This window comes from Python bivittatus, unplaced genomic scaffold, assembly GCF_059951505.1.
Source record: "Python bivittatus isolate LINGU-HERP-01145 unplaced genomic scaffold, Pbiv_v1 ctg000070_np1212, whole genome shotgun sequence".
NCBI classification, from domain to species: Eukaryota; Metazoa; Chordata; class Lepidosauria; order Squamata; family Pythonidae; genus Python; species Python bivittatus.
The window spans coordinates 40,071,448-40,086,317 of record NW_028277034.1 but is presented as its reverse complement, the minus strand read 5'-3'; the positions used below and the strand labels follow the sequence as shown (position 1 = coordinate 40,086,317).

At 37.9% G+C, this 14,870-nt stretch overlaps 1 protein-coding gene across 1 annotated transcript in view; it reads left to right on the top strand.

The window, feature by feature from the left end:
- The window catches only part of BANK1 (B cell scaffold protein with ankyrin repeats 1), a 145,312-nt gene that overhangs the window by 127,722 nt on the left and 2,720 nt on the right, over positions 1-14,870 (top strand). The window contains exons 11-15 of the mRNA XM_088133022.1: positions 3,393-3,461; positions 8,411-8,586; positions 9,739-9,802; positions 11,965-11,994; positions 13,290-13,360. Of these exons, the coding sequence (XP_087989148.1) occupies positions 3,393-3,461; positions 8,411-8,586; positions 9,739-9,802; positions 11,965-11,994; positions 13,290-13,360 (410 nt within the window). The remainder of the gene's footprint in view (positions 1-3,392; positions 3,462-8,410; positions 8,587-9,738; positions 9,803-11,964; positions 11,995-13,289; positions 13,361-14,870) is intronic.

Below are 14,870 nucleotides of genomic sequence, written 5' to 3'. Positions count from 1 at the left end.
TTAAAGACCAAATATGTCAGTTCAGGAAATGGAATATATCTAGACACCGCACAGACAGTCACCCATTTTGGGTGGAGAGGGTTTCCCAATGTTATTTCAGTCCATAAGATCACTTAGAAAACAAACTGTTCCTTCAGGGGACAGCTGTAGGATTCTCCTTTCTGCCACTGTCAATAATCTACATAGGATAAGTATTGTATGATATAGAGATATCTCATCAAGGTGGAACAACACAATAGTCCAATCAGCTCTACCTCCACTACAGTGCATTTTCAATATATCCCCTTTCCATTCTTTAAGAGGTGTTTTTGTTTTTATTGTTCATTAGGTAGTTTCAATATGGCTCCAGTTCTATAGTGTCAGGGAAACATTTGAGAAAGCATTTTATTTCCCTATGCATAGTAAAAGGTTAGTGCTAATTGGCTCAGGCTTATCATCCTTGGAAGCTAAAGTTAGTATCATTTAACCACAGACAGGTGCAGTTTTGCTTACAGCTTAGCTGTGACTGTTTCAGGCCTGAGGGAGATGCTTCAGTGTCTGTACTTGGTGACTCATTGGCATTCCTAATACAGTTGATAGTGTGAAAAATGTGCCATCTGAAGTTCATGCTTGTGACTGTAAGTCTGTTTCAGCCCATTTTCCGATAGGCATTTGAGCTCCAATTCAAAGGCACATACATACTCACTTATTCAGAAACGGACTTGATGTGCTCACAAGACATAGAGTTTATGCCCAAGTTATTGTGCAAAAAGGTTATAATCTTAAATCCAAGGTATTTGTAGCTCAGATTTTCATGTCTGCTATGGCAACCATGAATTTGTCCCAGTTTTTAGATCTGCATACACAGCATGTCATACTTCTGTTTAATATTATCTTTTGAGGAGCTGGTGATCTGAAGTGGAAGAGTTACGTATGATTTATTACCATGGACAGACCACTCTCCAATTAGCCAGAAACTGGAGGGATGAATCTCAGAACCATGCACTACCAATTAAAATTATTCTTCCTAGATATTTGGTAGATCCAAATGGTTTCCCCAATCCATTTTCAGGAAGTTCTTGACTTGCCTTATAATGTTACCATAAAAACTCTGGGAATCTGTGGAATATTGAACTAGTGTGGACAATTGAACTTATCATTCATGTGTCCTTTTTCCTCTGATAGCAATAAGTCAATCTCCTATTTGACCTATTGCTATCAGAGGACTGCATTGACTGCATTGAGGACAATGCAGAAGGACATTAATAAACTACCAACTAGAGTCCACTTAAAAATATTTCTTCTCTACTACTGTTAGATACCTTCAGAACAGACCAGCAGTGTTTTTCTATTTTACATTAAGCATTCTTCTTCAAGAAAGTGGAAGAGGTTACCAAAATATCAGAGCCTTCCTCCTCCTCCTCCTCCTCCTCCTCCTCCTCCTCCTCCTCCTCTGGATATGAGAACTGTTTTGATTTGCATTCCAATAAAAGTTGAGTTGTACCCTGTGAAATCACTTGACAATTTGTTCTGCATTCCTTTCAGCTTTTAGATCTCAGTGATGTCATGATGTACCTTTTCAATTTAGCCTTTTAAATTATTTAACAATTATTTTTAATTTATTATTGTTGTTTAATTTTGCCATTGTTTTGTTAATTCTGTTTTTAATTAACTTGTTTTTTATTTTTATTTATGGCTGAATATCATTTTTAGTATTACATTCATAGAAAATGAACTGAATCCACCAAACTTCCCTTCCCTTCCCTTCCCTTCCCTTCCCTTCCCTTCCCTTCCCTTCCCTTCCCTTCCCTTCCCTTCCCTTCCCTTCCCTTGATTCCATGAGCTTAATACAGTACTGCAATTAAATCAAGAAGAGAAGCTCCTATTTTCATTTGAAGCTATATCAAACAGCAAATGATGCATGTTACAGAAGCTTGATTCCATGTGTCTGCAACCCCAAGTTTAATCAGGGGAATATATTTATAAAAGGAAAATAAAATAATAATGAGTACACAGAAGAAATAAGCACAGCCTTCCTTTAAAAAATAATGTTTGAATAACTGAGCCAGTAGATGTTAAATTCACTTTAATAAGCACTTACCTTTTCTAATTGTATATATTATAAATTGCACAGGATTCATTATCATCATCATCATCATCAGGTTCATGTACAGTACAACTTTGTTTCCCCATTTTCCTAAAATCCTGATTGCCCATGCACCTCCTGTCTTATGATTTAGCTACATATCTAACTCGGTCCAGAAACTGAGTAATTTATTTTCTCTTACCTCGCCCACTCAGAGATTTTGTTGCCAGCTGAAATCATTTCCAGCAAAATCCTGAATGTAAAGTTGTTCAACCAATTTGACTTTGGAGAGCTGGAAAAGTAATTCCATCATTTTTAAAAAAAATTTGTTTATTACTTCTGCATTAAAAAAAACTCAGCAGAAGCCTCTATGGCTATCAATTAAAGGATTTTCTAATCAGGTGCATTGTTAAATATATCTCTTCCCGGATTCAGTTAATTTCCTGGTGATTTCTTGGAGACCTCACACTTAAAATTTAAGATTGGCTGAGTTATTTAATACAGGTCTTAGTCCCATTAGACAGAATGGAATTGGATAAATTCAAGATATCCCAATGTGCGCACGCACGCGCTCACGTACACACACACCATGCTATTGTTGCAAAGTTCTTACATCTCTTATGCAGAATTCTCTATAAGGCACCAGGCAAGCCCCAAGATAGTCTCCACTAAGTATCAGCCTTAATTTCTAACCCACATGCATTCCATTCTGCGAAAAGTCAGGCCTTGTAGTTTAAACATTGTAGTTCTAGACTAAAAAAGAGTAAAATCCTTATCAACCGTCACTTTTCATGCATTCATCTAATCAGCAAATTGGATTTATATCAGATTCTGTTGAAAACTTTGGAGCCATATTGTTGTGTCCTAAGGAAGCTTCATATGCATCTTCTCATGGTCGTACTTGAACCTCCATCCAGTCTTCTATTGCATTCCTTTTCTTTTTCCCACTGAACCACTGGGCAGTAGTAAAACAAGACTAAACCAGTTTTCAAAAAGAGTTTCCAAAAGAACACCTCTGAACCAAGTAAGGCACCCTAAGGAAAGCATTTTGGAGGTGGGAGAATCACCATCTATCAGAACATAGAACAGCCATCTCACAGCAAAAGGGAGGGTTTGGGGAGAGGGAATTCAGGCAGGAGAGAGTTGTAGCATTCTAAAAATACAACCAATCTGCACTGTGAGAGAGCTGTCTTCTTACACTCTGTTTTTTAAGGATCTTAGATGTTATCTCAAGGCACTGAAATTGTGATGGATAATCAGCTTTCTTGATATCCTGTGCTATTAGTAGCTTCTTAATTTGTTTTGTTTTGTTTTGTTTTTGTTACAGTCTTTCAGCAAAAGGTGACCAGGACTCAAGCTGGTAATGAGAAGCTGTTGAATGCTGTCAGGAAACCAGGTATAGGATTTTATACTGTTGTTGATTTTGCTCTGTGTGTGTGCGTGTGTGTGTGTGTGTGTGTTTTAAGTAATATAAATTCAGTTTAACGGCAATACAGTGATTCATTTCTCTTATCGCTTATAATCAGCCTGGCATGTCCAGCCATATTAGGATTGCAGCTTGCCAGAATTCATAGCCAACATGACTAATGTACATGCTGGGTGAGAACTGTGGGAATTTGCAGTCCCAGCATATCTGGAGGACACCGGGTTGGGTAAGGTGGGAATATAGCATGCAACAATTAACAATACAACTATCTACACAACTATTCTTTATTAATTGGTTTCACAGATGCAAATGATTGCACAGTCCTGTGGGATAAATATTGACAAGGCAGACAGGGTGGCCATCTTGGGGCCTGCAGACACAGAAGGCCCGTCAGGGCTTCTATCTCAAAACAACAAAGTTGCTGCATTTGCTTAGACTGGCAAAATGGAGGAGTAGCAGACTGAAGACAACTAGAGTTTATATGTCACCCAGAGTCATGTGGCATATCAACTTAATATATCATTATCATTATTATCATCTAGGGGCAGACAATTTCAATGCATGCTAACTAAGGTGATTGCTAGATGGAAGCAAACAGATACAGAAAACCTTCTTTGCTGGTATCTAATAATTGTCCAGATGACTTGAAAATAAAATTGCAGTGATTTTCTCATTGTAAACTTTCAACTTCCTATTGGCTCGAAGCCCAATATCTTGAAAGGAAATAGGCTGGTGATCACTATAAACTCTTGAAATCATCTCCATCTTCTAAAATTTTCCTGTCCTGGCAGAGGGGATACGTACATAATTAATTATACTTCTTTATTATTTTATAAGTAAGTGTAATTGCTTGGGGAAATCCCTAGGATGAGAACCATTCAGGACTTGATAGTTCCATTTATAAAGTAAATCCAAGAATTTATATCCTGTTGGGTTTACTGTAGAATACTTCAGGTTAAAAGGGAAGTTAAGATAAAGTTCATCAGGATCAGATTTCAAGCATTTTGCTATTTTATACATTAAAATATTGCATTAAAATCTCCTATTAATATAATAGTATCTGCTAGAAAGTTATCTTCTAATATCTATTGCATTTTCCAGTGTAGCCCACCAGTCCTAATTTTGAAATTTGGCACTTCTAGGAAACATATAAATGTTTAGAGTTATTAGGGCAGGCTCATTCATTACTATGAATCTTATTATCAGCAGGAACAATCATAGTCCATATTTTTTTGAGGTGCCTCCAGATTCCACAAAAATAGCCAAAAAGCATGTCCCATAAAGTGTGCTTTCCATGCTGCAATAACCCATGATCTAAATCCTGCTAAATAAATTATATCCATCTGGCTTTCTGGAATCCAAGTTTCTTGCAAACACACTATATCGTGCAATTTTAATAACTTTAAGGAATTCTTACCAGCAGTTTGAGCATTCCAACCTGCTATATTCAAAACCATGATGGATAAGCCACCTGAAGTTGCAGAGGTTAATTGTCATTTGGTGTGTAAGGTCTTCATCCTAATTGTAGAATCAGGAAGATACATTGTATTTACAACTTAAACACTAATAGTGTCAGCTTGATTTGACCCATGGGAAGCTTTGCTCTTACTTGTCCTTTAGTGCCAACAACTTCATGTTTGGACTGGATTTCACCATTGGATTGGAGCACAAAGTAATTTCATCAGTGATCTTTAGTCTAACCACATTGGTTTGCTAAAACCGGAATACAACCTGAGTCTCCTACTAACTGAGTTACATTGCAGTTAGTTCTTAAGGAGTTAAGTGCAAGTGGTTCAGGGGGCCTTGTAAGAAAAGAGACTGTAGAGTTTGATATCTCTTGAAAAGTGGAGCTATATAAATTATTTTCATACATGAATTTAATTCATGGACCTTTGCCCTTTAGAGGACTATACCTAGGGCATTCGCTTTAGGAGCTATCCTTAAAAAGCTAAAATGTCCCCTCGCCCTCCAAGGGACAGGGTAGTCATCAGGTACTGTAAAGCCTCATATACAGGGGCATAACATAATGTAATATCTTTCTGAGTGCTCAAGGGAAGGCGGACTGCATATACTATTCTGATAGATTTTATGTATCTATTCTTGCAACACCACTGAGCATCAGGACCTGGAAATCCCCTAAAGCTCATGCTTTGTAAGTGGTCATTTAAAGTGCAATGGTCCATGCGAACCTCATAGAATAAGATATGGAAATATACATTTGATCCCAGTAAGGATGAAACTGGTCATTCACTACCTCCTGGTACTCAGTATTCCTTGACTTGGTTTTCCTTTCTACCAGCAAGGTTGGGGGGGGGGGGGATAGGGTAAGAGTTTTTTTTAATGTAGCCTTCAAGTCAGTGTTGACTCCTGGTGACTGTCTGGACAAGTCCCTGTAGTTTTCTTGGCAAGATTTTGGAAGTGGTTTGCCATTGCCTGCTTCCTAGGGCTGACAGAGAGTGACTGGCCTAATGTCACCCAGCTGGCTGTGTACCTGAATATGGGTATAATACTCTTCTGAAAATATATTAAACCAATGTCCAAAAATAGTCCAGTAATCAGCATAGAAGAAAGGCATGGGTTAAAATGGGAGGAAGCAATCAATAAAGAGCCAACACTGTCCCTGAACACTGTCACAATGGAAAGGCAGTGTGCTTCAGCATCCAGAAGTAGCCTGTAGAGTATGTAAAACTGCATAAAAGTGTGCAAAATGGCAAGCCCACTCTCCACAATTGTAGTAAAACCTATAAAAGCCAGCAGAACCCTTTGTTGGCTGAAGCAATGAAAAATTGTAGTGTACTCTTCAGTGACAGAACCAGTAATGCACAATTGGCAAAATACATCTCTCTTTTCTGGTTTAAGGTGGTCAGCATTGTCCCAGCATTTTCTCAAGAGTGCACAAGTCCTCTTTTTTAAGTCCAGGTGTAGTCTAGCACTCATTCAAAAGAGCATTAACCCAGTGTACATAAGTAGCCAATGTAAGACCTGGCAAGTCTTAACTGCATCGTCAGTGAAATGTACTAGATCATGTCCACAGCCAAAACTGTGTCAGAAGAATAGGAAAACGCTACTTTCAAATTACATCTAAAGACAATTTTAAGCTGTCTCAGCAATGGCCTGTGGATGAGGACATAGCATAAAAATTGGTTATCAAGGCATATCTTGGCCAGGAAACATGAGGATGGTCAGAGAAGGCACCCAGTGGTATCAGTAAACTCAGTCCTGTCCCAATTAAGGTTCTTCACAGTTATCTAAACAGCCATACCTCAACCACAAAAGAACCTCCGTACTGGATCTTAAAAAGCAGGCAAGCTTCTATTGGAACTACCATTCTTTAGTTACTCTGAACTCAAGCCATGACAACACATTGGTTTATTCTCCTGTACTATTTACTGTGACTCGTTTCTGGAACATACAGACTTGCAGAGAATATTTTATCTGTACAGTTGAATATAATTTGGTGAGAAGAGAAAAAGGACTCAGGATTATGTATTGTCGAAGGCTTTCACAGCCGGCATACGATGGCTGGTGTGGGTCTTCCGGGCTGTGACCGGCATCTTCAGAGTGCAGGAGCACAGACAGGAACTGCTCCTGTCTGTGCTCCTGCACTCTGAAGATGCCGGTCACAGGTGCTGGCGAAACGTTAGGAAACAAAACTTCAAGAACACGGCCACACAGCCCGGAAGACCCACACCAGCCACTCAGGATTATCTTTGGAAATGTGTGACAGACACATTATTTGATTGCTGCAGGACACTATCTTGATAATGCTGCATTTCCTGTCTTTATTTGCTGAACCAAACTGCCCGGCCTTAATGTAATGTGTCAGAACTTCCTGACTTGAGTTTCATAATTAGCTAATGGCATTGTGCTATCTCTTAACAGGAACTCCAATGACAACTAAATTTAATGAGAGTGAATTAATCAAGGAAATGGCCATGAAACTGAATGGTAGATTAAGAGTGCTCTCTTTTTCTGTCTCTCATTCTCTCTCTGCCTCTCTCTCTCTCTCTCTCTCACACACACACACAGTAACTAGATATTAGTTTTTCACAATTCAGTGTGGTATAAATAAGCTCATTTATCAACACAATCAAATCCAGAATATTAAAATATAGTAATGGTTCAACTAGAAGCCAGATTCATCCTGTGCACAGGACAAATGTGTGTATATATAAAGTAAAGATAAAGGTGGTTTGCTGCTGATCAGTGAAGAATGAGTCTTATAGCTAAATGTTCTATTGACTACAGGTAGTTCTTGCTTAACAACCATTCATTTAATGATGGTCCGAAGTTATGACAGCCTCAGAAAAAGTGCTTTATGACCTGTACTTGCACTTACAACCATTGCAAACTGTTGTACCACCCCCATGATCACGTGACCACAATTTGGGCACTTGGCAATTGGCTTGCATTTACAACTGGTTGCAGCATCCTGTGGTCACATGATCATGATTTGCGACCTTTTTTGCCAGTTTCCAGCAAAAAATGTCCATTAGGGAAGCTAGATTTGCTTAATGACCACATGCTTCACTTAACAACCATGTGATTCGCTTAACAACATGGTGATTCATTTTACAACCATCATAAAAATGGTCATAAAATCAGGTCTGGTCACATGGTGACTCACTTAACAACCCCACCACTTAACAACCAATTTTCCAGTTCCTATTGTGGTCATTAAGCAAGGACTACCTGTACTAACCTTGAGAAAGAAGAACAAAATAATTTGGCTCTGAGAACTGGGGCTTACTGACAATATCTAGTTGTACACTCCACATTTTAAAAAGGATATAAAAAGGATAGGGAACCTGAAGTCCCAGGGCCATATGTGGATCCCAACTATTTTTGTAGCCTTTACTGCAACTGCTGAAAATGAGCAGTTATGATTTTCCCTCATCATTTCCATTTGCTTTCTGCAGACAAAATTTATGAGGAAAAGGTCACATATACTACTGTCAAGCCCAATATCCCATTGGGGCAGGAAGAACTCATCCTGTTGCAACAGCAGATTAAAAGGGGAAACAGTTCCATGGATGAAGTGGAGAAACTCAAGCACTGGCAAATTGATACAAGTAAACTGGATGCCATTCAGCAGGTAAATTATTCATAGATTTTGCCAATATTTATATTGAACATTGGAGGATAACATTTGAACAACTGCCAATAAATGGGATTTGTATACTGTGAGTGTCAAATGTAAAATCCTCCTTCTGGAATAATTATTGCTATTAAATGTTATACTGGGTTGTTTGAACACTCAGGTAAAGGCAGAAAAATGGGAAGAAAATGGAACTGGGAAATGGGAAAGAAATGGGAAAATGGAAGAGAAAGTAGAAGAAAATGGAAAAATTCTACAACAAATTCTTAAGGAGAGGATACCACCTGAGCAGTAGCCCCAGTGGAAGAAGTTCCCTTCTGATATTGTCCCTTTGAATTTTGTTGATATATGGATCGACAGAAAAGCAATAAGCTGCTGGAGAGCTGTCCAAACAATGGAAGACTGACATTCACAAATATGCCTTAGCCATCTTGTCACTAAATAAGTGCAATAATACTACTCCGTTCTCTTTTGAAAGGGCTTCTGAAGAAAATTATCTGTCATCAACTGAATGAGAAGTGATAGGGAAAAATGCAAGACAACCTGTCTGCACCACATTAATTTGAAGTATTACATCTACATTACCTTATGGCACTTGTACCTTGCCAACGTTTTATTCCCCCGATCCCTCAGAAGTAATTTAAAGCCAACCAAATCATCCCAAATTCTTTATTTTTCATGAGTTTATTCTATATAATTTTTGCTGTGTTTCTTTAAAGTGTTTAGAGTTACTGGCAAGCAGAAATAAAGTTGGGAGAATAAGGCAGAAATATTTTTGCCATTGGATCTAGGCTGCTTTCTGGGAATTATGAAATAAATTGTAGTCCAACACTTCTGGAGGTTATCCTACTTTCTTCTGATTAAAGCAGAAAAGATCAAGGCTGATCTGTTTAAAATAATTACATTTGGCCTTGGGGAGTGGGTAGCAATCGTGATAATGTTTCATTTTTTCTTGGACAAAATTTTCCACAGTTCATTTAATATCAAATATTGAATTAAAGGGGAAAAAATCTTTTAAAAATGATTTCCTTTGCTATAAATTTTATGTGTGGGCTATTAAAAAGCTTGAGTTTTTGAACAGCTCTTTTGAATAATCAACTGGTTTTACTGATTTTTTTCTTGCTCTTGTCTGTGTTCTTGTTTCTTAAGGAAAAAATACACCAACTCAGAGATTCTATTCTCAGAAAAAGACCAGAGGTGACAAAGATGTATGGTAAATTGCATTTTACAAGTATTGAAATAGGCTGAAGAAGGGAATTGTGTTATAAAAGTGGCTTGAGCTAAATTAGTAAAGTCCACGGAAGGACTTCTCTAGCTTTTTCCAGAATGTTGTAGGCGACTGCTAAATTGTACCTTCTTATTAAGTATGATTACCATTCTAGGTGATGAAATATTTCAAGGAGCAACTCATTACTGTGGAAGAAACTGGACTGTACTTTTCTTTACAGCAGGGATCATCAAACTGTGAATCAAGCCCTTCAAATAAATTATAGAAAAATTATTAAGGGAATAACTGAACTTTTCCAGCTGGCTTCTTGATTTATGGAATTCAAATATCAGCCTTTATCTGGACAGTTTCTGGCTTATTCTAACAACTGTTCATTCTGAGAGCTGTTACAGGAACCTAGAAAACATCCTTGTAACCTCTACACTCCAATAAGCAGAGGAGGAGAAATTCTTTGGGGCTTGATTTTTCTGCATAGTTACCCAATTGACTGCATAGTTACCCAATTCCTTTTACAGTTATTGGTACACTGGAATGTAATCCTGTACCATAATCCAGATGGGCAGGGAAATGTTTATATTAAGACAAAAACATATCTCAAAAAGTTTATATTAGAGGAATATTTGAGTAAAAGACATTCTGTTGGGGAAAACTGATTGCAAAACCTTGCACATTTTACAAATATGTGCATCTTACAAAATGGTTTTATTATGTGTAATAAAATGCAAACATTTTATACTAACAATGTATTGTCGAAGGCTTTCACGGCCAGAATACGATGGCTGGTGTAGGTCTTCCGGGCTGTGTGGCCGTGTTCTGGAAGTTTTGTTTCCTAACGTTTCGCCAGCATCTGTGACCGGCATCTTCAGAGGGCAGGAGCACAAACAGGAGCAGTTCTCTCTGTGCTCAGTAAGAAAGAGGAAAGTCTAAAAATCAACAAAACCTGGCTACCATTCCTGAAAAATACAGCCTGCAAAAGGTCAACGAACTCAGCTTAACCACCAGGACATGTGAACAATTCACACAATGAACGTGCTAATCACCCCCAGCAGCCACTCGTTAACAACTCAATAGAAAAAACCCTGCCTAACCCCCAGGAAGATACACACAGATTTTGACACCAAAACAAGCAGCCACTTGTTAACCCAAACCCACCCCTCACCCCACACACACCCCACACACACCCTTCAGGCACCCTCACTGATCTCTATAAATACCCACAACAGGGTCACATCATCCTGGGCCCAGAGAGAACTGCTCCTGTCTGTGCTCCTGCCGTCTGAAGATGCCAATCACAGATGCTGGCGAAACATTAGGAAACAAAACTTCCAGAACACAGCCACACAGCCCAGAAGACCCACACCAGCCATTTTATACTAAAATTTTTGTCCAAATTACCAAAGATAAACTCAGATGTGTATGTATGTATGTGTATTCAAATCAAATATTTATTACAGTAATAGACCAGCATAAGGAGGGTGGGGTATAGTCATTTAAAAAGTATAGAGGATACATCAGAGTAAAAACAAAAATCTAAAAAAATTATGAAAAGCTAGAAGTTTAAAAACAGAAAGTATATATAAAAAACAATCTAAGAGAATTATTGTGGGTGTAGGGGAGCATACACCCACAATAATTGGGATAATTTCCAATAATTTGGAAAAGACCCTGATGCTGGGAAAGATTGAAGGCAAAAGGAGAAGAGGACGGCAGAGGATGAGATGGTTAGATAGCATCACTGAAGCAATGACCATGAAACTGAGCAAACTCAGGGAGGCAGTGACGGACAGGAAGGCCTGGCGCAATATGGTTCATGGGGTCACGAAGAGTCGGACACGACTTAACGACTGAACAACAACAAGGGGAGCATAAAAGGTTAGTATGTGGAAGGCCATATCTATCAAGTGACAGAACATTCTCATATGGTGAACTAGATGCTCATTAAATCTAGTTTATAGCACAGGTCATCATCTGATTAATTTTGAGTACTGCTGCACAGAATCTGGCAACATCGTATGTTGTAGCAGTGTTGGTATCTAAAAGCAGCAGGGTAGTGTATGTACACATACATACATACATACACACATACACACATACACACACACACACACATATACATACTGATTGGATTTTTTTTTCATTCCTGACAGACAGAATCACCTTTATTCACAATTCTGATGGTAAGTCACATTAGTTTGATCCTGTTTGACTTTAGGGCTGTGCAAAACTCTTGATTAGAAGGGCAAAATGTATTTTCAGCCACAGACATAGCACCTGTCAAGAACCCCTTAAAGAAGTTGCATCTTTTCCTAGGCTTATGTGGCTGCCCTCCTCTGCTGGCACTTAAATGATGCATTTGGGTTAAAGTGTTACTGTCAGATGCTCTGATTATACCCTTACAGTCTCCAATCATATTTTCCATTTTACTTTGGAACCCTGTACAGCCATACCCATTTTCTCTATACATTTCCCTATTTCGTCTGTATTTTCTCTGGTAACAACTTCAACTTGATGGAATTATAATGTATTTAATTTAATACTGATTTTGAATATGTGGAAGGTATGTGTGTGAATTAATGGTCCCATTTTACTAAATTTGGGTTGTTTAGAGAGCCACTTCTCCCACAACCAATTGGTGAATTTTGGAGTTCTGCAAATTCTCAGTAATTGTCAGGATGGGGAGTGGGGGGTCTTATCTAGATTAGCAAGACTAGCTTTTCTTTTTCTGTTTTTTTTTAATGTGCTTTTACATTACTACAAATGAGAGCAGTTCTACAGACTTCTCTATCAAAAAAGCTGCGTTGGAGTGGGAAGAAATCACTTCATAGGGCTCTTCCAAAGAGCATTGTTGAGAGAAAAATGGTGGTGATCTCATGGAAACTGCCTGTAATATCTCGTGAACAAAAAGATTTTGTGTGCCCCTTAAATATAGAGAGAAGGTATCCAAGGAAATCATCTGTGGTTGGAAATTCAACAGAAAGATGCCCCCAGTAAAGCCCTAGAGCTTCAGGATAAGTTTAGACAAGAAGGGTAACTTGCAAAATACCTTTTTCAGAATTTCTCCATGTCTTTAGAATAAGGAATTTGGAAACTGCATTATACTAAATGAGAACCAGTTTGGTGTAGTGGTTAAGGCACCAGATTAGAAAGTGGAGTTCTAGTCTTGCCTTAGGTAAGAAACCAGCTGGCTGACCATGGGTCACTCCTTCTTAGCTGCAATAAGGAGGCAATGGCAAAGTATTCCATTTTCATGGCACTATTTCAAAAATAGTGCCAAGAAAACTGCAGGGACTAGTCCAGGCAGTCACCAGGAGTCGACACTGCCTTGAAGGCACAATATTATTATTATACTAAATAAACTGCTCTAAGATTATGTATTCCATGGCTCTTTCCTGATAGGACTTTCAGTTGTAAACAAAGTTCTTGAAACAAAACTATTAAAAAATGGTTTGACACAAAACATTTATTTGGATAGTTTCTATAAGAAGAGGACAAGACAGTCTAGGTGGTGAAGGCACTGTATACACCAAGCTATTTGGAAATCAGGTATGTATCAATATTTCCAAACAATTGTAATTTGCATGTTTTTACATATTAAACACTAGAAATACTAATTTTTGAACCCAGGCCAATCATTTTAGAAAAAGAAAAGATAATATTTCAAACAAAAATCACCACATATCTCTCCTACTAGCCCTCTGCAGTTGCTTCATGAAGAACTCAGATAGGTGCCCCTGTTCTAGAAAAAAAAAAAGATGATACAATTCTAGAGTTACCTTGCATAATATTTACTCCAATATGTTTAGGGAGAAATTGCTTAAGACATAAAAGAAGCCACTCTTTTGTCAACAAGAATTGCACTAAGCATTGGGGGGGGGGGTCGTTAAGGGCCACAATGAAGGTAAATCATCCTGGTTTAAGAGGCAGTTAGGGGGTTTCTTGTGTGTTCACTGTGGGTGCACTTGTTTAAGACTTCCACTAAAGTCTTCATATACTGTATTTCCTATCTTAAAAAGACAGGAAGAGGTGCCATCAGTTTTCAGCATGGTCAACTCCAAAACCTGCTGGTGGCTCTGGTCTTGCAAAGTGCCTCCTCTTAGTTAGAGATATTTTCCTCCTTTAAAAAAGAATTTCCTGTCAATGGATGTAACCTTCAACCTATACAATATGTGTTTGGGTATAAAGTTTTTAAATGTAAATAGAAAAGAATCCTGCTTTCAATGAAATGCATGATAGCATTTTCTCTAGGTACCCTACTCCTCCAGTGTTTCCAAACATGGACAGAATGTGCCATCTGCCAATAATACATAGCTCTAAATATAGATTTTTCTTTGAAGCTTAAGGAAAGCATGCTTTCAGATTTATGTGGCTATATTTTAAATATTTCTAAACCATCTTAGGCACATTACAACAATAAATGTCATACCTTGAAAATTTCATAATATATCAAACTCACAAAAGCATATCATAAAAGCATAGTAATAAACCACCATCACTTAAACTTCTTGCCACTGTATTCAAAGCAGAGTCATAGCCAAAACTTAAAATATAACAATAAAACCTATCCAGAACGCCCATTATTCTATATGCAATTAATATGCCTATATCAATGATAAAGCCTCCTGAAATGTTATTCAGAAAATATATGTAGCTCAGGGTTGAATTGTGGAGTCCTTGGTGCACTCTGAGTTTAATTGTTTGCTTGCAGATGTTTCATTACCCAACTAGGTAACATCATCATCACACTGATGATGTTATCTAGTTGGGTAATGAAACATCTGTAAGCAAGCAACCAAGCTCAGAGAGTACAAAGGACTCCATAGAGGATTTATGTTTGCACCATAAATTAAGGGTGCAATAATAGGATGCAGCAAATAATATGGTATCCTATAGTACTAGTAGTAGTAGTAGTAATATAATATATTGATTAGCCATAAGGCCATACCAGAATACAAAATACAGAATAGTAAGACCATATATACAGTATCCTGTTAGATGCTTGGCTCCATTACTTCTTTTAATTTAGGTTGGGAGCCAATTCTTTAACAATATTAGA